This window comes from Pseudopipra pipra, chromosome 9 (genome assembly GCF_036250125.1).
Source record: "Pseudopipra pipra isolate bDixPip1 chromosome 9, bDixPip1.hap1, whole genome shotgun sequence".
NCBI classification, from domain to species: Eukaryota; Metazoa; Chordata; class Aves; order Passeriformes; family Pipridae; genus Pseudopipra; species Pseudopipra pipra.
In genome coordinates, this window is record NC_087557.1 from 9,864,306 (window position 1) to 9,887,284 (window position 22,979).

Consider the following 22,979-nt stretch of genomic DNA (forward strand, 5'->3'; position numbering starts at 1 on the left):
GTAAGAATTGTGCTTTGTTGAATTAGTCTTATCTTACTGACTTTAAAGTGAACAGACCAATAATATCTGTGTTAAACACACAGATGGGATAGAGTTGAAAGATGCACTATGGTGTTACCTCACACTCAGAGGTCCTCCTAGGACTTGTGCACTAGGAGAAGCATTGAGTTGCTTTTCAATGAAGAGTTTGGAAAAAATAGCATAATTTTTGGTTTAAATATATTAATTTGCCTCTGAGAACAAATTAACTTCCAATTAGTGAATGTAAATGAAGAAAGGCAAGAACAACAGTAAGCATGTGAGGATTGCCTTGAAAAAGTCCAGGCCACTTAGTGTTTCAGGCTGTTTCCCTAGGGCGGGTGGGTAGCTTTGCTGCAGCACTTAGTGGTTACTTTGGCATTTGGAGACTATGGTGATTTACAGCTATAAATGCAGTGTTTGATGCCCAATACCTTAGATTTGAAAGCCTGTGGATTTTCGTGAAACTAAATCATGAGAATGCACAAATGTACTTAAAAGAACTGTGTCCTGCCAAAAGCATATCCCACTGTTTGCCATGGCCACGAGGCCACAGGAAAGCACTGTTTCTTGGCTAATGGGAATCTGGAGCCCCTTAATTCATGCCCCTTGTGTTAAACCTATGACTGTATTGTCTATGGAAACATCTCATCCGCATCTGACCAAATACTTCAGTCTGAGCTGAGCAATGAGCACAAATCTGGAGTTTACCTGACTTATTTCTGCCATTCCTTACTGAGCACTTGAAATGTTAAAAACCTTCTGAAGCACAGCCTTACATGAGAATGTCTGGTCCTTTCTGATGGGACGTCCTATCAAGAAATCAGAGGTAGCTGAGAAATACAACTCTGTTGTAAGAACTCATATTTGAAAGGCAGGTGTAAGAGCGCCACAGTTCTCTACCCTCTGTATAACTGATGAGTAACTGTGTTGCCAGAGAGACTTTCAGGTGGGCTTTTCTTTAGCTTTCATATCTATATGTTTAAAACTTGTAAGCAATAATGACAAACAACACATCCAAGTCTTTGGGAAAAAAGTACAAAGGCTGACACACATCTAGGTGCCTCTCCAGTGTTTCCTGTAGGCAGCACTGACACTTGCAGAGTTGCAGCGTAGTGGCAGATGTCCCCATTTGGGCTTCTGTCACTCTCATTTGCTAAACCACTTCCACAACTAAGCTCAGACATCAGTTACAGTAAAAAGTCAAATTTGCAACTTCCACTCAGGTCAGTATGCAACGTCAGAAACAATGCGTTTTGAAATACTGCAGCAGAAAATTATGTACCTAAGTTGTGTTTACTGTCCATGAAAGCAAGACTGGGAATACAGGAGAACAAAGGATTTCTATTTTCCACCACCTGGCAGGAGGCCCAGCAACCTGGGCCAGACAGGGGGGGCAGGGCAGGACCCCTGTCTCAGGGCCACCAACTCTGCTGTCATTCAGTGAGGAGCACCAATCCATGGGGCATTGCATTTAAGCAAATTCATGGGCTGCTGCAGTCAGGTGTGGTACTGAACTGATGATTGGTACACCGTGAATATGATGGGACCAAACTCATTGGGTCTTTTCATCTGTGCCAGCAAGTTCTTTTGTCAATGCTAATTTGATAAGGAATTGAAACAGCATCAGCTTCAGTCTACCATCAGTGGTCTCATCTGCAGTTACATTTACATAGAAAATAACTGTAACTGCCCAAAGTAGAGTAAAGTATTTACTAATAATAGTAAAATTCATCACTAAAACGCCTTTGCTTAACTACCTCTCCTTCTTTCAATCAGAATATATTATGATAATTTTTCCTCCTGTGGGACTTTGGATCTAAACAAAACAATAAGACCAAACAAAATTCACCAAGTAATAAAAAAGTGGTATGAAGCTCTACCCTTGTCTGGAAAACACTATAATGATATAACTGGCTGGTCTAATATTTTTAACCAAGTTCAGAAAAGTTTGGAATATAATAATTAAATGCAAATACAGTCCTGATCCCAAAGACCAGAAGAATGCCTTTAAGCTAGTATTTATAACAAGAGCTATTCGACTGAGCTCTCTTGTAAATTTTATCATACCTGAGGCAGTTTTCCTCAGTCGATTAGCTGGAAAGCTGAATATATCCTGAGGCAAACCAGACATCTAGTACAGGCTAAATTCAACTACTGGAGCTTAAATTTGGCTTAATATATCCCCACTTGGATCTGCCTGTTTAATTCTCTTTCATATGATAACGTTGGTTTATTCATAGTCTGGACTTGCCACCTGAACAAACTGTACCTCATATCTTATTCTAATGGAATAAGAAAACTTTGCAAAAACCACAAAAGTTTCTGACTGAAAATCAAATGCAAATTTGGGATTAAAAACTGTTTTGTAAAGTGACTACAAGATTAGTACAGAGAGATTTTTTCCCCTAAGGAGTAGTGCTTTTTATGATCATGCATTTTTTAAACTCTGCAGAGACAGATGGGCTTTATAAAAGGATACAGCCTGCTACTCAAAAGGGTTTCAGTGGCAGCTGCATTTCTGTGTTTTAACTTCAACAGAAATTTATATTCTATATTTTTCCAGAAAATATTTATATTTCTTCTTTTCAGACTGTATCACCCCTTGGTGTAGTTCCAGTGGCAGCAGTAGAAATACCTCTGAGATTAATCTGGTCCATTATTCCTATTTTAAACAGTACTTGAATAGCAGGAGAGGGATAGAACGGGAAGGGACAGATAATATGCAAGGTTCTCATCAGAGCAATAAATCCAAACATTTAGAAAAGTTACAAATGTCTAAGCAAAAGCAGAGCAATTTTTTTTCTAGGTAAAAGCAAATCTCTATAAAATTTCCATTCCTTATTTTCTAAATATTCAGCTTCTCAGCTAAATAATATATTGTTTCTTGCTCGTCTTAGCATTATACCATACTGTCTATTATTGCAAGTTGCATATAACGCCCCTTCTGCCTCAGTTCATAACTTCAAGGACTTTGTATGATGTCCCTATCACCATTCCCAGGAACTTCATAAATATTTATGACATCTTAAACTATTCACACCCTACAAATTGTAGGCATTGAGAGCCAGTTCCCTTAAAACACCAACAATCCTGTGTGCTATTGAAGATTAAAGTGATGTTTCAGAAATTTACTGGGGAAACCCTTTGGTTCAATAAATTTATTATTTATTGTAATTTTTTTAACCCTTATCAGAGGCCTAATTTCTGCTTTTATCAAATGTGATACAAGTGCTCTGGTTGGTAGATATGCTTGCATTTAGGCATATATATGTGTAAGCATGATAATGCTTACTGATGGCATGATAATTAGCATACTAGCTTTCTTATATATGCTTATTTTAACTGAATATTCAAAGACATTTCTAGCCCAGAAATATAATATGACCCTGGGATTGGGTGAGGAGTTTGGGAGGGAAAAAATGAGTTTTGACTCACTTTCTCTCTCAGTTTGTCTGTGAGACCCTTGCTAAATCACTTCTGCCCCAGAGTATCAACATGTGCTGGCATACAAATATGACCGTGGCTCCACAGAATAGTGGTTACACATTTTTTTCCTGAAAAAGAGATACTTAGATCAAGACTTTTTTTTCTAGGATTGATCTGTCATTTACCTTAAGCAGTCACTAGTCAAATACAAAAACAAATCTGGAAGCAGGAACCAGAAAGCCATGTCAGCCCAGGCAGGTTCCCTTACCACTAGCCTACAAAGGCAGGCTATAAATTTGGGCTTAATCATCTAGAGTTAATTTTTTCAGTGCACCAGCAGTGCACTTCAACCCAAAGACTGGAGCACACCTTCACTGAAAACAACCTGTAGCAAGCAATAGCTAAGACCACCCACTGGCATGGTGGGACACTCCAGTTGTTTGGGAAATTTCCTTAAAGACACAACAGAGGAACTGCTCTTCAAATTCCTATTCCTCTGTCGTGTCTTTAAATAAAGCAGCTACTCTCCTACATGGAATGTAATCCTGTCAGTGAATGCTTAAGCACAGATTAAAATACCTACACAATAAACCTTCAGGCAATAGATGGGCTGCCCTCAGTCCCAGATGAGCAAGAGACAAGGAACATGTTTCATTGCTGGCCCAAAGCAGGAGCCAGTCTTGGACTTCAGTAGGGGAAAAACTCCTAGCCTGGAAAAAGCTTGAGAAAGTGAAAGAAAGTGAGGTGGTACTGAAGTTTAGGCATGGCCAAGATGAAGTGCCAGCAGTGGAACCACTATTGGTACTGTGGTCTGTGGAATGTCCTGGCACCTCCTGGGCTGGGCCATAGTTTCATCCCAAGTGGCTCTTCATACCCTTGACTGTGTGGCCGGACCTGGTCATGCTTTTCCCTTCTGAGTTTCAGTGAGAAACACTGGACTTTGTATTTAAGGGTGTAGCTGGCTGTGGACTTTGGGCCAGGACCTGTGAGCAACTCTTCCATCAAAGAGGCCTAGCAGGATCTTGTTTTATTGTGTTTTAATGACCACCATATCACTTATGCCTCATTTGCACGTAATAAGGATGTGGGTTCCTGGGGTGTCAGGACAAGAAGTGAGTGCAGATTTTGTTTGTTTGTTTAACTTTCAAGACAGTAAATTCAGCCTGAGCTGTTGAAAGTCAAGCTGTTTTATTTTCCTGAGTGATGACTCAGTAATTACACCAGTCATAAAGATTCAAGAAATCAAATTAAGCTTTGCCCTTTGTCTTTACAAGGACTGTAAGAAAAGAAACAACTGAAATGTAGTAACATACTTCCACAGTCGCACAAGGAAAGGAATCCACCTTATTTCCCCATGTCTCTCTTTCCACTGCAGAGATAACAGTAGCAAAAGCAGTTATAAAATTACTCACAAAAGTCAATAAGCATGGTTCTTAATAGACATCAGGAGCTTTTCAGTAAGAATCTATCATTTGTAATCTTTTTAGAACAGAAAAATAGGCTACAATATTCTAAATGGCATTAGAAAGAAGCCTACTGCTATAAAACAATATCAGAGTGTTTTGGTTGAGTCTGAGTTGTTCTGAAAGAAACAAGAGGTCCATCAAGATCAAAAACTGAAGAGATGAAATAGGATCCAGACTAAGAATTACAGCTTATTCTCTCATAAGCATCTTATTCTCACTTTAAAAATAGATATAATTTTGCCCAGTATATTTGGCATGAATGAAATACTTTGCTATAGCAGAATTTAATCGATAATTTCTAAACAATGTGCCCATTAGCAGATGTTATGTTCAACTGAAAATGAAAATTACTTTACGACCCTAATAAACAGAGATCAACTGTTGCACTGTTAGAGATAGCTTAATCCCTGCCAAAAAAGGGAAGGAAAAGTTTTCTACACATTCAGTTTGGACTTGGGAGTCTTAAGAAAAGTGGTTTCTGTTGTTATAATGTTAAGGTTTTTCAAGGTTTGTAAAGTGCTAAATATAGCGGCTTATCGCTGATTAAGAAACATCTATCAAGAATTGTTTCCCGTGAATTCAAAGTGAATAATATTCAGCACAATCCCGCTGTAATAAAATTGAGGGGAATTTTGCAGTAAGGAGCTTATCTTTACCATAAATCTTCCTTCATTATGGCATTTTGACTGTCAAGAAGGCTTAGCTGTCGAATGACATGCATCTGCCTCCATGACAGATGTGCTGTGTGGAACCGCTGTTGTTGCCATTAGTTTCAATGAAGGGGAACTGTGGGTAGTTTTCAGAGACTGGCACTTTATCAACCATTACTACTTTTGCCTTCAAAAATATTTTTAGCACGTGTCAAAAATCTACCTGTGTTTTAAGCCCAGAGATTTTGCAGGGCTAGCAGAAAGTAGGGAAAAAAATAGTACAAAACTGTGTTTGAATAGAGGAAGGTTTGGTAACATTACCTCGGTCCTGGTTAATTCCCTTTTTTTTAACTACTCTGGGGTAAAAACCTTCATCGTAATTAGCATATTCCATCTTCAAGGTCAAATGGGAATTGGCCTCACACTAAAGCCCCTGAGGGGAACCCCAACTTCGTGAGGAGCCATGTTGTCTCTTCCCTGATGAAGCAGCACGTTCTAGGCAGAGGCAGTACTGCTTCTTAGGTCCTGCAGCATGGCTGGAAAAAACAGGCAAACCTGAAGGCCAAACCCACCCTCTCTAGAGTTTGGAAGAAGTCATGTTTTATCTACAAGCTAATCAGCCATTCCAAAGAGCTGCTAAATGTTGGGGCCAGTTGGGTTTTAGTAAAGTCCCTAGATGATGGGGCTCATCAGCCCGTTCAGGGCGAGAAAGCTCAGGCCTGGGCTGGTATCGAGTCCTATTGCCTGGAGTATCCGTAAGACTGCTTCCAGCCTTGTGAAAGTGAGAAATCCCCCTCCCCATGGAGAGGCCTAAATACCACCTTATTTCATCCTTGCAGACAGGCAGCTGAGCTGTCTGCGTTCACGTCCCTTCATTGCTTCGTGTAGAAACATATCCAATAAAAGACGAGCAGTAAAATTTAACTGTCTTTTTGTGGGAAATATTTATGCTGTTCCTAAGGAGTTGCTACTTTTCAAATTTAAATCTCTCATTCTGTTTCATTTTTCTTTTCAAAATTCCCAGACCAAAGAGAAACTCTCTATAGATTAGTACACCACCAAATTTTAAGTATTTCATGTTTGGAATATGAGAGGGAGAAAATCTCTCTGAAACCTAAATATTTTCCCCCTCTAAAGACCAGACCCATTTTGGGGGAAAATATGCAAAAGTGTTCTCCTCGGGCTGAATGTTGTATGCAGTTTCAGCTTAATGCACAGCTTTATGGCAGATGTAGAAAATAATCAAAATGGGGGGATATCTGGGAATACTGGCAGATCTTTACTGTGACTGCAGAGCAGACCATGACATGCTATAATACTGGTTTTGTCTTAATCGTCAAAAGTAAGCTATAGAGAACAAAAATTCTTTGTTTGACAGAAAAGCAATTGCTATTTCTTGTAAAACATATAATATATTCCAGAAGACCTAAGGGTTTACTTTTCAATAAGGATAGAAAAAGATGCGCGCCCCACTGTGAGCTCACAGTAAGGCTGTTTCATGTAAAAAGTTGGTAATTAGTCCCTGAGTGAATAAAGTAGAAGAGCTAAGAGACTGATACTTACTGTAGCAACACAAAACACTTTTTCTAGCTGCTAGGATTTAAAGGGTGTGTGGGTGGGAGGGGGGGACCTACTCCTACTCATTTAATTTACAAGCGTCTGAACCTCAGAAAATTATTTCTTGCATTAAGCTTAAACATATGTACTTTAAATTGTTACTAATCGATGTAAAGATTGATAAGAGGCATTCCAATTTTAAAAAGCAGACAGAAATGAAGAATTATGTGAAAACATAGAAGACTGTTGTGCTGTACACATCAGTAGCAGATTTTGTGCTCATTGTACACCACTGCCTTCAGCCAAGTTCCACCCGCATTGCTTGATGTCTCACCAAGTTAACTCATTAGCAGTCAAAGGAAATACTTGAAAAACTAAATCATGCCTGTCTAGCCAGCATTACATAATAAACACTGACAACAAAACCAAACCCAAACCGCAGGAAAACCATCTACTTAAAAACCAAAGTTATTAATCTCATTTATATCACTATTAGCTAGCACTAAGCATCAGAAATGAAAACTGTACCATTTCTTGTTCTACCTGTATAACTTGAAGTTACTGGAAATAACTTAATATTCACGTTTTCCTTTGTTATTACTCATCTTTAGTATAGCTAGAGTTTGTGATTCTCCCTCAGAAAGAATGACATAATTGTTATTGCAACTATGTGTTCAGCAAACCTATTTTTGACGATATACAAAATATCGTTGAAGAGCTTGAGAGATGACAGGGGAGCTCACACAGTGCTCTCAGCACATATCCTTTGACTTCTCTCTCTGTCTGGACTGCCTCATTTGCTTTATTTCAGCATTTATCGTTAACGTACGTGAGATGAGAGCACTTATCAAAAGTCATATCCAGAGATCTTGGTCACTTCATGAAGGCTCACTCCAAAATGCATAACTAATCATCAGGTTGCATCTACATCCCCACTATTATAATTGCAGTTCTGGGGAGATCTACACACAGATGAATTGTGTGATAATTCACAGTCCTAAAATGTAGTCACACAGACTGTACCTGACTCAGTATAGAAAGTCAGGAAATTCTCTACATGTTTTTACTGGTTAAATAATAACATCTTGTTTAGAAGCACTGAGCCTCATGACAAATTTGTTTAGAGGAAAGACATTAAAAGTATTTCTTCAGGCTGAATGTGGTATAGAAGAGCCCTAGAACTACTTTTTGTTTAATGTTAGTATCAACCTGTTTTTATATCTGACTTCAGTGCTTATGTTGCCTCATATGAGTATTTAAAGAACTTTCCACTGAGATGAAAAAAGAAAAACAACACAGACCTTCCCCTGTAGTTCTGCAACTTCCATGGAATTCAGCCAGGCCAAGTAGCTGACAGGCGTACAGGCACACCTGTACAGCTCACAGGTACACCTACTGCCAAAAGCCACTGATCCTGTGTTTGGGAGTAATGTAATATAAAATATTATGTTTCTTCTTGACTTTGAGTATGGTACCAATACAGCTGAAAACAGAATGCATCTCTAAAAACATACATTAAATTCATCATTTTTGTAGAAAAACATGGAAATTTTGCGGTTCTCAGACTTTGTTTCTTCTTAATCTCTGTAAAAATTTATTTTGTGATTTTTTCAATAAATATATGATCCATGCAAAAACATAAAAATAATAATGAACCTGATTTTCCAGGAAGCCAGGACAATTTAATACACAGTAGGACTCAGACAGCAACAGAAAGATGTCCCTTGAATTTAAAGGGGGTTGAATCAGATAACAGTTTCTAAAACTTCCTGATGTTTAAAGTTATTTTTAACAGAGGAAAAAAAAGTTCAAAATACTGATTCTGAAATCATCATACATTTTATCTTGCTGCTTAACACAGTTTAATTTCCAGCATAGTCCCTGTTTTCTTGGGGAATTTCTTATGTTCTAACAATTCATTCATGATTGCATTTTGCATCTGAAACAACCTATTTAAATTAATTGTGGTAGTTGATACTGTTTCTTTCTTAACTTCATAAAAAATATGCTTAGAACACCCAATTTTTAAACCAGGTTACGCTAGCTACAAAATACCTTGGGAGATTTCTGTAGGTATGTAAAATAATAAGCAGCTATATTTTGTGTGAGAAAATATCCAGTGTAATACATGAAAACATGATTATCCAAAGATCTCCAGAGACACTGGCAAAAAGACTTTCGATAAATGAGTTTGAATAGCTAAGGGACCAGGCATAGCAGCTTTGAAGTTTCCAGTTCTCTTCGCTCGGGATAATGCGAAGTTCAGACGATTCTTGTTGGACAGGCAACATAATTTAAGTCTTACTAGTGAGTTCCTTAAGCCAGCTAGCAAAATTTAGGTGGATGTCGTGTCTACAGTTCCCAAACAAGCATCAAAAATCCAGGAGCCACTTGCTTTATTTCCACAGTGAAACTGGGACAGGAAAGAGGCAGGCAGTAACAACCACAGCAGGAAACACTCGCCCCCGCTCGTGCAAGAGGGAACCTGAAGCGCAGCCAGCAGCCAGCACATTCCAGAGGGGCTCTTGCTCAAAGCCTGTAACTCGGGCTCTGGAGGCTGTGCGTGCTGCCACAGGCTGCCACTGCAATCCTTGGCATCTTTCCTATCCTCTTGTCCCAAAGACAATGTTTGCCTCCTCCGACCATTTCCCTCATGTTCCAACACACAGTTATGTGCAGGAACCAATATTTGCTCTGTTTAAAGTACTTCTAGGAAAAGGTGCAGTGAGACCCAGTTTACACAGCCTCCCAGGCTCCTTATAGATTGGGGGACCAACGTGTGTTCCTGTTTTGCAAAGGAAAACACTCACTTCCCCTACAATCAAAGGCTGGCATTTACAATGAACCAAATTCTGCCAAACTCCCCACCTCCTGTGCTCCAAGAACATCCATAGAACAGATTTGTCTTTACTCAAAGTGAATTAGCAGCATAGTTATGCCCAATAGCAGCATGCTTTGGCATTACAAGAAACTGTTACGGTACTCTACTGATGGTAAAAATGATCAAGCACCAACCAAAACAAGTTCTGCCAGCAAGTGCACTTTGATCAGTTGACTCTTTCAGCGTTATAACAGCACTCTAATTTGCAAGCTTTAGAATAACTTCTGCATTCTCCAGACAAAAATAATGCCACTGGAGTGATTTTACACAAGGAAGCAAACGCTGAGGAGATAACGTACTGCCATTTATCTCTGACCAGCGTTTCCAGAGCTTGAACTTGCTGTATAGGAACAGAAGATAATCAAACAGAGGCAGAGTGAACAAACTGTACCTGCCATGCTGATGTAAAAGCCCCGCTGTCCAATACAAAAAAAAAAATCAGTGTTGGATTTCAGAAACCATATTCAGGTTAAAGGGCACCATTCTTATCTGGTATTCCACCCAAAGGACAATGATTTCATTTTATAAAGATCATTAGTCAGTGAAATATATATTTTAGAGAGTTTTTAGTAGGGAAGATTATTTTGGCAGTCACTGGAGTGTACCAGATGGTTCATTAACATAGGCTAGACAAGTCAAAGGCTTTCAGAATCATTTAGAAAATGTCAAACAGAAACAAGAACGCTGTCACTTTTTATTAGAATTAACTACATCATACCCTGGACACAGATTTCACCTTGGGTCAGAAAAATTAATACAGAATTATATGAATTGTGAAACATACTAGGTTAAAGATAGGGCTTCCTCTTGGGACTCATTTGCTAGCAATATATTATGGTCCTCTACTTTAGGAATCCTCAGCCTTTCTTTTTGTAAGCTATGAAAAGAGCTGACCTTGCTCAGACTCCATTGGTGTCTAATTGATTTGAGGTATATGCAGAATTTCAACAAGACACTCCGCTAAAGCTCTTTTGTGATCATTTTCCCAGGAAAGTTGGCAAAAGGTTCACTGAATATTCAGCAGCTTGTAAAGTATGCTTTTGTCAGGAGGCAAAAAAAAATACATCCATTTAGTGAAACACTGCCTTCATAAACAGGAATTAAAATGCAACTGAACTGTTACTTTTTTTTCTATTATCATTCAGATGTCAAAAATCTTGAGAACTTCCAGCTTGTGGAAGGTGTTCAGGAACAAGTGAATGCTGCTCTACTGGACTACACAATGTGTAATTACCCACAGCAAACAGACAAATTTGGGCAGCTTCTCCTGCGACTACCAGAAATCCGGGCCATCAGTATGCAGGCCGAAGAATACCTCTATTACAAACACCTGAACGGGGATGTGCCATGTAATAACCTTCTCATTGAAATGCTGCATGCAAAGAGAGCATAAATTATACCCATTAGAGCTTCTGCTTTCAAGGAAAAAAAAAAAAAAACCAAACATATTCTGAACTGCTCCGAGCAACACTAATTAAAACGTGGTTTTAAGACTTTGCGAAATGGTATAATAATCAAATACTAATAGTAAATAAGTGATGTATCAGGGTATTTGTATTGCAAACTGTGAATCATGTGCTACACATCCCCAAAGGAATCTATATAGGACTTTATACTGGAGTGAAGTGAACTTACCAAGTGGATACTATCACCAGTGTCGAGATGAAAAAGGACAGAATGATCCTTGTATATTTAAATCTGCTGATGGCCAATATGAAGAAACCTAGGTGAAAAAACTGAGCTGTATCATCGAGCTAAGATAGTGGGGAATTTGAGTGCACTAAATTCCTTCACTGTATAGCAGGACTTCTAAAACAGTTATAAGAGATGCAAAACTGCATCTGGAGCATCTTTTATCATCCTTCCAAGGACCCAACACTTACTTCTTCTGTGATAAATGATGTGGCATCCATTCAACAATCTCTAAGAGAGAGCTGGCCTGTGTAGTGTCGCCACCGCATCCTCAGAGGCTGGTGTTGACTGTCAGTCTCTCAGGCCTGCAGACCACTGCTATGAAGAGTCTGTTATCCAGTTAGCTTGGCATTCTTACTATGTTCTGAAGTTTGTTTTGTCACGTGTTCATGTTGTTCTATCAGGCAGTATCCCTCTTCTGCTACTGTTATTGGCTAGCTATTAAATAGCTAAGGAAATATTCCAAAAAAAATTAGCCAATTCAACTACACACTTAACCAGGGCAGTGGCTAAAATATGGCTCCGCTGTATATTCATGGCTGTTTCCAAATAAAGGAAATGAAGATATTTTAGCCATCCCAAATGATAGTTGACAAGAAACTAAAAATTAGGACACCACATATTGATGTTAAAAAACTAAAGATAAAATTTTTAAAAATGCATTGCATGATGCAAGAAGTGACAAATGAATTGTACAACCTGGTGATGCCATGGGGCTTATTAAGAAATTATCTTTAAAATTGCCAGAAATTAGGAAACCAAATTTCAACTCAAACATACAATATCTAATGAAACCTTCTGTTTTTCAAGTTAGGTAATACACATATTTTACGCAAAGAAAGAAGAGTGATACTGCTGTGTCTATGTAGGCCAAAGTCTGCTGCAGAACAAATATTAGAAAAGAACAAACACTTCTCTCTCTGTCCAAATGAAGATATCAGTATTAACATGCAGTGCCACAGTTATAAGTCTTGCCTTATTTCTTTACCCTTAAAGATAACTGTGCAGGTGTAGATCAACATACATTTCAAAATAAAGTATTAATCTCTAACATTAGCAAAGCATAGTGTTTACATTCTTTAGGTCCTGTGGGGAAAAAACTGTGATAAAATTGCAGAGCAGTGATTTCCTTATTATTTCTTTTAAATTGGTAATTATTTTACCAGTACTTAATTACTGTATGTCGTGAGACACTAAAATCAATAGGGGTATTTCATTTTGACTTTAATTTTTGAGATTATTGGCTGCACAATCACTTGTAGAAACTGTATAAAATCCTAATACTTTAATTTTTTTCATGAAGATTGCTGGCTTTTGAATAGTTTATTTATATTGTATATGATAGTTTTCGCTGTAGACAATTATGATGCTAATTTATTTTTCTTTGGTTTCATCTTTATATAAGATATAGCCAGAATGAAGAAGCCAAATATATGTGTTTACTGTAGCATGTCTTCAAGTTAGTGGAACATAGTTCAGGGACACAGAAGGGTCTTTACAAATTAAAATCATTCAATTGATTAAATGTCTGTAAATCTTCATAATCCTAAATGTAGTTTATTTAAATCTGTTGTAAATTATGTGAGTTATATCTTTTTCTGTTTCATGTGAACTTGAAAAGGTGCATTTCTCTCACTTTTGTCTAAACGTTCATACATTGTATACCAAAGACATCAGCTATTACATCTGCATTAGTACAAAGCACACTAATTTAATTGCCTGTATTAATCAACTCTAAAATTCTGTCCATGCATAGGGTACCAGTACAGCAAAGCCTTGTGTCTGTGACTCCTCCGTGCCTGTCTTGTATCGAAGCACGTCTGTACTTCCGTACAGACCATGAGCAAACCAAGCCCAGCTCCCTCAGTCATCCCACAGGGCAGCCATAAGCATTATTTAAATAACAGCCTTCTCCCTCAAACAAACTAAATTAACAGTACAATGCAGGAGGCTATTGATGGTGGCTGTGAAATAGGTGTACGAGATAAGTGTGGGCATTCTTTCTGAAAGAAAAGCAAAGCATTATTTCAAGTGTTTGCATTCTGTATTTTCTCTTTTTCTTTTTTTTTTCCTGTTGAAATGCTACAGTGAATCTCACTGAATACTAAGAAAAAAGCTTAAAAAAATATTGCTAACTCTATTCACAGCACCCTTATCTATATACAGGACAGAAGAATTAAAATAAGGATGTAGAAGAAAAGAACAATTCAGTTTAATGGAAACTATTTCAGATAAACTAACATATATTTGCCCATTTCTTTGGTTCCAAGAATCCCATCAGATTGTCCAAAGTACACAAACAAAACAAAACAAATCACCAAAAAACGCTGCTTTCGTTAATTGTTAACTACTTTGTAACCAGGCATTTTCTGACTGCCTTATTGATTACAGGATCTATTACTAAAAGCAGACTAAAATTCAAAGGGTTTGGCTTTGGCTGGTTTATTATAATTGTTCTGTGTTTGTAAACAGACAATCTGTAAAGTCTGACTATTTGTATTACAGATGTTCTGCAGCTGCCTTGGATTTAAATCCATGCAACTCTTAGAATGTGCAGTGAGTTACTTGTTGAAGTTGAAGTTCTCTTACTGTATCGGTGAAATACATATTGTCATGTCAGTTCTTGCCAGGAGTTTCTCATCACCAATGGAATTTTTTTTTCAGTATTTCAATAAATATTGATATGCCCGTGCTGATTACTTTATAATTGTCTTTATCATAACATTATTACACTGAAATGAAGCACCAGTCAAAAATCAGTTACTCAGAAGAGGAGAGTAAAATGCAGGAGAAATAAGAGTACCAAAAGAGAATTTGATGCAAGTGGAGGACACAGGTGTAGAGAAACAGCACCTTCAAAATCTCAGACAGCAGTGGTGAAATTGCTTAGGCTGAAGCCAAATAAATACAGCTAAAACAGATCAGAAAAGCTGAATTTCTAATAAAAAAGAGAATTACCACTTAATACTTTCAAATTAATGCTTTTGATCTCATACTGCACAAGTAATTTTCACTTTACATCTACCCATAAAGAGTTAAGTAGCCAAAGCATCAGAGAGGGAAAATGACAGAACAAAAGAAAATCAGGTAACGGGATCCAGTGGAGCTCAGGATAACCTCTCAGCAATGTAAATACATGGCAGGGCCAGGGGCAAACCCACAGCTTCCAACACAACTGCCAGCACAGGCTGCCAAAGAGACAGATGTTACTGCTACTAGAGAAAAATATTTTCCTAAAGTTGCCCTCTGGTTCATCTGATTGCTGTTCTGAGAGCAGGAGGTGAAGTGGTCCAAGAGAGCTTGTCAGCAGTACCCTACTGTTTTGAGACCGAGTCCGCTGTTTCCCCTGAACTGTCTGGTAGTTTAGACGGAGCTGTCTGCTGAGGTGCCAAATGTTAATGCTTCAAGGGGAAAAAACAGGGCTATAATTAGTTATTTACAAATCCTGCTCTTGAACGAAACAAATCTGGGCTTAGTGTTGCAATAAAAACAGAGTAAAACACAGAGGATTAGGTGGCTTACAAGTGAGGAAGGATTATTTTAACTTTTAGGAATCATAGCGGAAAACCATGGTTTTGCATAAGACTCAGGGGAGATTTCAGGGTTGATAAATTTTAGATAGTTTTCCTTACAAGAGATATATTTTGGGACAATATATTTAGTATATGCACTGCATGTTTAAACTATGAGGGGATTTATTTTTAACTGAGCTTGACACTGGTTCTGGAACAAGTTCTGCTGTATGTTTTTATTGGAAACATGGAAAGAGTGAGTTCAATGTAACACAGGTCAAGTCAGTACAATACTTGATGATCTTGACAATTTCCTGGAATACTGACTAATACTTTATATTAACCCCTAATTTGAAGCCCATACTCTAGGTACATTGCAATATTCAAACAACATTTCGGTTGTCTCTGATACAGTTGCTCGTTTTTTCCAGGGAAATTCTATATAGGTGCATCTGCTGGGAATTTGGAATGACAGACAAAGAGCATTAAACAGTGAACTAAGAAGGTTGCAGATAAACTTTTAGGGGCATCAGATCCTAGATCTGTATTACTCTGTGATGCTGGCATGAACCCAGATACTTCTGTGTCAGTCAAGCAAATTCAATTGCACTTGAGTCTGTAGAAATCAATGGGCCCGCATCAGTGGGACCAGGCAGAGGTTCTCTGCATGAAACATGCTTTGCAAACCTGTTGGTTTTGTGCCTCTACATAACAAAATCCTCTACATGTTACCAACAGTCTTGAAGTCTGGCATGCAAGCTTGGACTTGCAATACCAGGTGAGTTTTCACTATTGCTCCAGGAAGGTCCTGGCCCCTGTTTCCTATTCACTGTAATTTCTTTAAGTCCCACATTAACTATCAAGCTTATGGCAGTTTGTGCAATGTATGTCCTGTGCACACCCCAGTGGATAATTCAGACATGAGGTAAAGCAAGATGGTGGAGCACAGGCTCCTGATGCTCTCTGTATTCACAGGAGCTCAGCCCCCTGCAGCCCTGCCTCAGTAAGGACTACAAGTTTTACCATTAGTTTGTAATAAAACACAAGTCAAAACAAACAGCTCTGGAGTCACAATTTTGTCCATTCATATCTTGCTCCTCCTATGCTTCAGGATCACCTACAAAAGGGTGAAATGCCTCTCAGACTGGGATCAGCATGTCAGACTGCTTCCAGTAACACTGATTACTCATCATGCTGCTGCAAACCCAAACCTTCACAGAGCAAGAGCCTCCCTGTGCAGCATTCACATCAATCACCCTGTGACTGATGCTGCTGAGCATTTGCTGGATACTACCAATCCAGGCTGTCACTTGCAATTATATAGGAAAACAGGGACTCTGCAGCAGAGGGAATAAAGCGTGTTTGTGGGAAGGACCCCAAGCAAGCTACTGTTTGTACAACACAGACTGCTGATGGCCATTCAGCACCTGCTGGCACACCTACATACACGTGCACACACGCCACGTGCCACCTATGGGAATTCCTAAAACATGCTCGAACATCCAGCATTTCTGTTCCTATATCAAATATTTCATGAGGCATTGCTCCCTGGGGGACACCAAGCTTCAGTCATCTGCATGGCTCGATTCCTGTTTCACAGTGGTGTCCTTCTGCTGGTGTAAGCAGAAGTTTGGTGCAGAATAGCAGAAAAGTGAGGCAGGCCTTTTGAATCAATACCTCGGTGTTTATACCTTGCACTACATCACTACAGCTCTCCTGCTCTTTACAACTTGATCTCAACCGACATGTATCAAAGAAGTGAAGTTCTGCAAAGCGCTCTGCTTCCTGTACCAAAGCAGCACACTACAACTGTATGTTAAGAGAAGGTCTGTAGGACTGCCCATGTTTGAATTCCACAGTAAGAAATGTCTATTATGTTCAGCCCAAAAACTACAGTAGAAAGCAAAAGTAATAATGGGGGAGGACCAGCTCCAAAAGAAAGTAAAATAAAAAGGAAGCACATGGACACAGAAGAGACACAAGGATATTTATGTTCCATAAATAATTCACTTTTAATCTAAAGGAAAAAACCCTAAACAAAAAATGGTGGATTATTATCATTGCTTTGAAGTATTAACAAGGCCTGAATAAATTATCATGTGTGTATTGTAGGGACCTGCCACAGTAAGTGATACTGGTTTTAATTTTCATTTAATAAACATAGTTTTACTTTACAATGTATATAAATTTCAGATAAAAACTTGACATGGAATAATTGATTATGTTTAATCAATTCATTCAACTCATGCTGTGAAAACAAAAGATTATTATTGGAGTATGCTTTTATTTAAAAATCAAACACTACAGCTGCCTCACAAACTATGTCAAATTGTTTTTCCACTGTGCAAATTCAGTTGAAATATTTCACAGCAAAGTCCTACTCTTCCACTTCCCTATGATTGCCACAATATCTGGATTTGGAGTTGCTACCTTCCCCCCAAACCTGCATGCCTTTGCATAGAGAACCTGAGACGCTGAAGCTAAGGGAGGTGCTGACCAGGAGAAGGGGGGGCTGGGGCACATCTCACGATTTTTGTTCCTTTATGTCAGTATCCTCGTTCTTCACGTGAGCCTCCTGCTGCCTTTCCACTCCTTTGTACCACTCAGGTTCCCTCCACCCCCATTCACATTACTCGTGTTTATTTTAATTTTCCTTTTCTTTGTATCAAAACCAAAACTCGTAAGTCAACTTTACCAACAAGCCAACATGTAAGAATTTTCAGGAAAGTCTCTTATATGTTGGGGAGTGGGAAAAGTCAAGGACATAATATTGTCTACATGTCTGAAGCAGAAAAGTGACCACAAATGTCAAAACAGGAAAATGACTGCTGGGCCTGGTCACACCAGGCTGAAGAAACCGCAGCCAAAAGTAAGACAAGGTCACCATCAGTGCACTGACCAGCTCCCTGGACCCAAACAATAATCAACAATTCTTACCAAACATTGTTTTCAGAGAGAAGATAGGAAACATACAAGAATTTTAGTTCAACAACAGCACAGAAATATTAATAGTAGAATCTAAACAGAGGAGTGGCATCAGAGCTGGGATTAAATTATTTTAAGACAGACTTTTTTTCACCAACAACACACTTAGCACTGTTCAACACAACCAGAAAACAGCCATTGCCAAAAAGAGCAGAGGGAACAAAATTTTTCTTTTCTTTTTTTTTTGTTTCTTTTGTTGTTGTTGTTTTTTGGGGGTTTGTCGTTTGTTTTTTTTGTTATCAAACTTTGACCCCACTTTACCCCTTGGGCACCCTGCAGGGGGAAAAAAGAAAACTAAAAAGAAAACCCACAGTACTTTGTGTGGTGACATATTTGAGCCGCCTTTCCTTGCTGTCAGAAAAACTGGCTGGTACCTCACCTGGTGTGCCAGTCCTGAGAAAGTCCAGCAGAGCAGCATCAGTGATGTCTCAGAAATGTTTTGTTCAGGATGGAGCAACAACTCCAAGGAGGTAACAGGGCACTTACTGCAAGTGAGCACTTCACAGTCTGACTGCTCCTGGTGTGAGGGCACAGCACATCGGTGTCAGCAGCTGCCAGCCTGGAAATGGAGAGAGGAGGGAGATTTAGAGAGATTATCTGCTGTTCTAGAACTGTGCTCCCCTGTTAATATACCTGGAAGTGATTAATAACACAGAATCATTGTCCATTTATTGACTGTGGGAGTTGCGAAGAAAATAACAGAATTTTGATAACAGATATTTTCAGATATTTAGACTTTAATTGATTTACTAAAGGATCACTGTACTGATGCTATTAGCTTCACCACAACTTACCTCTCATCTAATTTTTAAATTTATGTTTTGGCACTGTTAGGATGTTGATTTCATGTGAGCAACTACACACAGAAATAATATACACAAAACAAGAAAAAAAGCTCCAGAAAGGAAATGATCACTTTAGGGTGATAAAATTGAAGCCAAAGACACTGGAAAACCCTTGTTTTCTTCCTGGTAGTTACTTTGTAGTTGTTCTGCTTTGTTTTAATGCCTTCTCATGAAAGCTGTAATACAATACAAACTAATGTAGCCAGGAAGAAAATTATAATTTGTTTGTGGTTTAAAGAACTATTTTAGAAAGAAGTGTGTATACAGACATACTTTACATGTCTCAGAAGATATATGTAAAAGCAAAAATTCCTTTTTTATTTACAAAAAGATAGATAAGAGAGAGAGAGACAAAATTCTGTTCTATTTCAATAAATCTGTCAGTCATGAGGTATTTGAGGCTCAGATGTGTAGTTCAGCTTGTTTGAGAGATGATTCCTGGAGATCCAGAGCAGACAGCCTGGGAATCCCTAATTCTCTTCAGTCACAAACTCCCCTGTAATCTCAGAAAATCCCCAGGATGTGCTGCCTTCATCTTCCCACCTGTATCACACAGCCAAGGCTGACCTACATCCTGTGCTGTTCCAGAAACATGACCGTCACAATAACATTTAAAACCTGTAATAAATCCAAAAAACAGCTGATGAGTAGTGTCAGGACGTGACATGTTCTGGGGTATCCACCCTGGACTGGAGGGAGAGTAGCTGGCTTGAGAGCATCCAGCTTGCTCTGAAAGGGCAGCCTTGGGAGATTGGATTTACCAGGCAGCTTTTGTGTGCATCTCCTGACATTCACAAATAACATGGGGCTTTGGAGATGGTGTTTTATTGACAGACTCCCCCTGTCCCAAGGTACTTAGGAAGGAAAGAGACAGAACCAAAGAACGAGGCAAGCTTTCCCAGGAGAAAACACAAATGAGGACAAATTCCCTCTTTCCGTTTCAAAGGATTTTTCTTCGAGTTATTTGATATCATTTCTATGAAATGTAAGCAGGGATTTCAACATGTTTCTTCTGAGAGTATTAGTGTCTCTCTCTCTCTCTCTCTCCCTTCAGATTTCTCCAAACGCACAATATGCAGTCTTCAGCGTGCTAAGTTAAGTGTTCCTCCCTTAGGTCATTATTTCCACTCTTTAATTGTTCTATCAACCTTCTGTAGTATTATTGTTATCCAGATTGTGTTGGTGCTGCTTTCCAAACACAGATGAGTAACAGTTCCTGCCCTTAAGAGTGTATATTCTCGAAATAAACCTTTCAAATTCTCCACCCAAGACAAAACACACCAATTACAGCTGTAACAGTCTTCAAAGGTTTTTCAGACTCCCTGAATTCCTGTTTCTGACATGAAGCCAAATACGCATCTTTTATTAACGTAAAACTAAGCGGGGCCTTTTCCAAGAAACTGAGCTTGCATTACAAAACTGATCTTAAAGGATCTGAACTTCCCCTGAAATAAAACCCTTGAGTTTCAGAGCTTTGCCATGCCTCATTCCCCTCGGCACCGTGTACCTCAGAAACTACAAAAGGATCTCTGTGCCCCAGCCCAGGTTGCTTTACAAGCCGCACTTACGTGACAAGTGTACGATGGGTACAACCAACAAGACATCACTGATGGAAATCTTTCTCCTTTTACAGGCTGAGCTGCTAAAAGGTAGCTAGCACACCTGTTGCACAGATCAGTAAGAGTGGAAAAGTTTAAAGGCAAAACTTTATGAGAAGCCATGCAAGGCCACAACAGAAGTGAAAGAAAAATAATTAATTCCAGTTAGAGCAAACAAACAAGCTGAGAATGACTCTGAGGAACCAATTTACGTTATTACACAGAAGTTTATTTCCACAGCCCATTCACATAACATGGTTTATTTGGTTTCCGTTCACTGACACACTTCAAAATGTGAACTGCACAAGCTAATCCACACAAGGGCACATTTTTCTGCAAAAGCCAGGAGGGAGGACTGCATGGTTCGGAATGGGTCTCATTCTGTATTTGCTGTTGAAGTTCTGATCACAGATATGTGCTTGGTAAAACCAAAGCACAAGTAAAAACAAGTAAAAACAAAGTAAAACCACACTGATCTTTGATTATTGCTTGTAGGTTGATGCCCACCAATTCTCTTGATTTTTTTTTTTTTTGCTACTATGTAATTTCTTCTAACGTAGACTAAAAAAAAATGCCTAGTTAAGTCATGGGATAACATTTTCACAGCACTTGATGTGCAAAAAGTTTTACTGCTGAGGTTTCAGAGGCACTTAGCTCACCATGCAGCTACTCAGTCAATTGGGTCACTGAACTGCAATAAAAGACATCATTAAGTGAAACATTTGATGGAGGTACTTGGCTCATTGGGTCAGTGGTTATAGTTATAAGGAACTTCTTGTGAAGCTAATAGATTAAAAAATTATTTTGATTTCCAAGACTAGCATCCCTTTTCAAAGAGGAATACATGGCACTTGCTGCTAATGCACATAGTAACTTAAGACTTTTTCAGGAAGATCACAACCAGTAACAATATTTAGGTCATTTGCATGCATAATCAGCACTGACATCAATAAATTACATTACAAAACTTGTGGGACCCCACATCATACTATTATGATGAAAGTTCTGAGAGTTTCAGTGACTTATAAGAATTCACTCTCCAAATCCATTGCACCTTTGCAATGGGGCCAGACAAATGCATTGAAATGTACCATTTCCAAAAGCTAGGTGCTATCTCCTGTAAAGTTACTAGAAGTTTGTGCTTCACTATTACTAAGCTACTTCATTACTACAGGTACACCTCCTGTAGTAGTCATAGAGGCCACCAGGACTCTTCCCCCTGTCACCTCCTCTGCTTTGAAATATCCCCTCAGGACAAGGGGCTATGCCTTGCCAGTGCTTGCACAGCAAGAGGAGCATGACTGAGCCCAGCTATCCTTCTCCACAGCAAACATTTTCGAAACATTAAGCCTGTGAAATCAGAGTAAGAAGTAATGGATTATTTTACGGTATTAAAGCAAATGTGTTGACAATGTAGTAACTAAATCCATCTGTAGAAGAGGAGACAGTGACCTGGAACACAGCTTCCAACTTTCCTTGAAGAAAGGAGACAAATCTGGAAATGTATCCCTAAGAAAATTCTGCTTTGAACCTCCTAGTTCAAATACAGGTAAGAATGAGTGTCCCTTCTTTTTTGACTCTACGAAAGGTTTGCTGGTGAACTAAACTGTAGGTGACAGACTAAAATACAAAACTCCTGGGGAGGGTCCCCACTTCCTTTACATTCACAGCTTCCTCAAAGAGGAACCTCTGTTTGACAAGGACACTTGACATTTTAAACACACCCATACGGACTGGATCAACCTGTGACTGGTGCCATATGATTTAGTAAAGGGCAAAGCAATGAGCACAGCTCTTACAGCTCTTCAAAGTAGCGCATTTCAAACATCGAGAACACTGTGCTCATGTTCCAGCTCTGGCTGGTGCAACACAGGAAGTATGTTAAGAGTAAAAAGCAACATGTAATGTCAAACCATTTCCATGAGTTTTTCTATGACCTTGCCTTAGCTATGAGTGTTTTTGTGTCCAGAGAGGTTGAAAATCAGCAAATGGAGGAGGGCATGAAACTCACATACTGGCCAGAGCACAGTTCTAGTCCCAAGGCTAGAACATACTACTGTAATCCCAATTTCAAAATATCAGAAGAGTGATGGATTAAAATAAAAAAATTAAAAATATATCTTAAATATAACTTTCTTTATCATATTTTTTAGAAATTATTTCTCACAAGCAACTTACTAAGATTTTCTTCAAGCTCTCCATCTAGGCTTTCATAAATAAGCCTATAATAATAACATGTTATACAAAGCCAAGGTCATACCAGCACTAATAAAGGACAGCAAGATGACTTTCTAATAATAGATTTCATGCTGTAAAATACTGTTCTTTTTCACCTAAAAAGGATAC

General features: G+C 38.7%; 1 protein-coding gene across 4 annotated transcripts in view; it reads left to right on the forward strand.

Annotated features, from left to right (window-relative positions):
- NR5A2 (nuclear receptor subfamily 5 group A member 2) overlaps positions 1-14,389 on the forward strand; it is an 88,319-nt gene extending 73,930 nt beyond the window's left edge. For all 4 annotated transcript variants that reach the window (XM_064664479.1, XM_064664483.1, XM_064664482.1 and 1 more), the window contains one exon: positions 11,147-14,389. In XM_064664479.1, coding sequence (XP_064520549.1) covers positions 11,147-11,394 — 248 coding nt within the window. In that variant the 3' untranslated portion in view covers positions 11,395-14,389. The remainder of the gene's footprint in view (positions 1-11,146) is intronic.
- Positions 14,390-22,979: the final 8,590 nt, after the last annotated feature.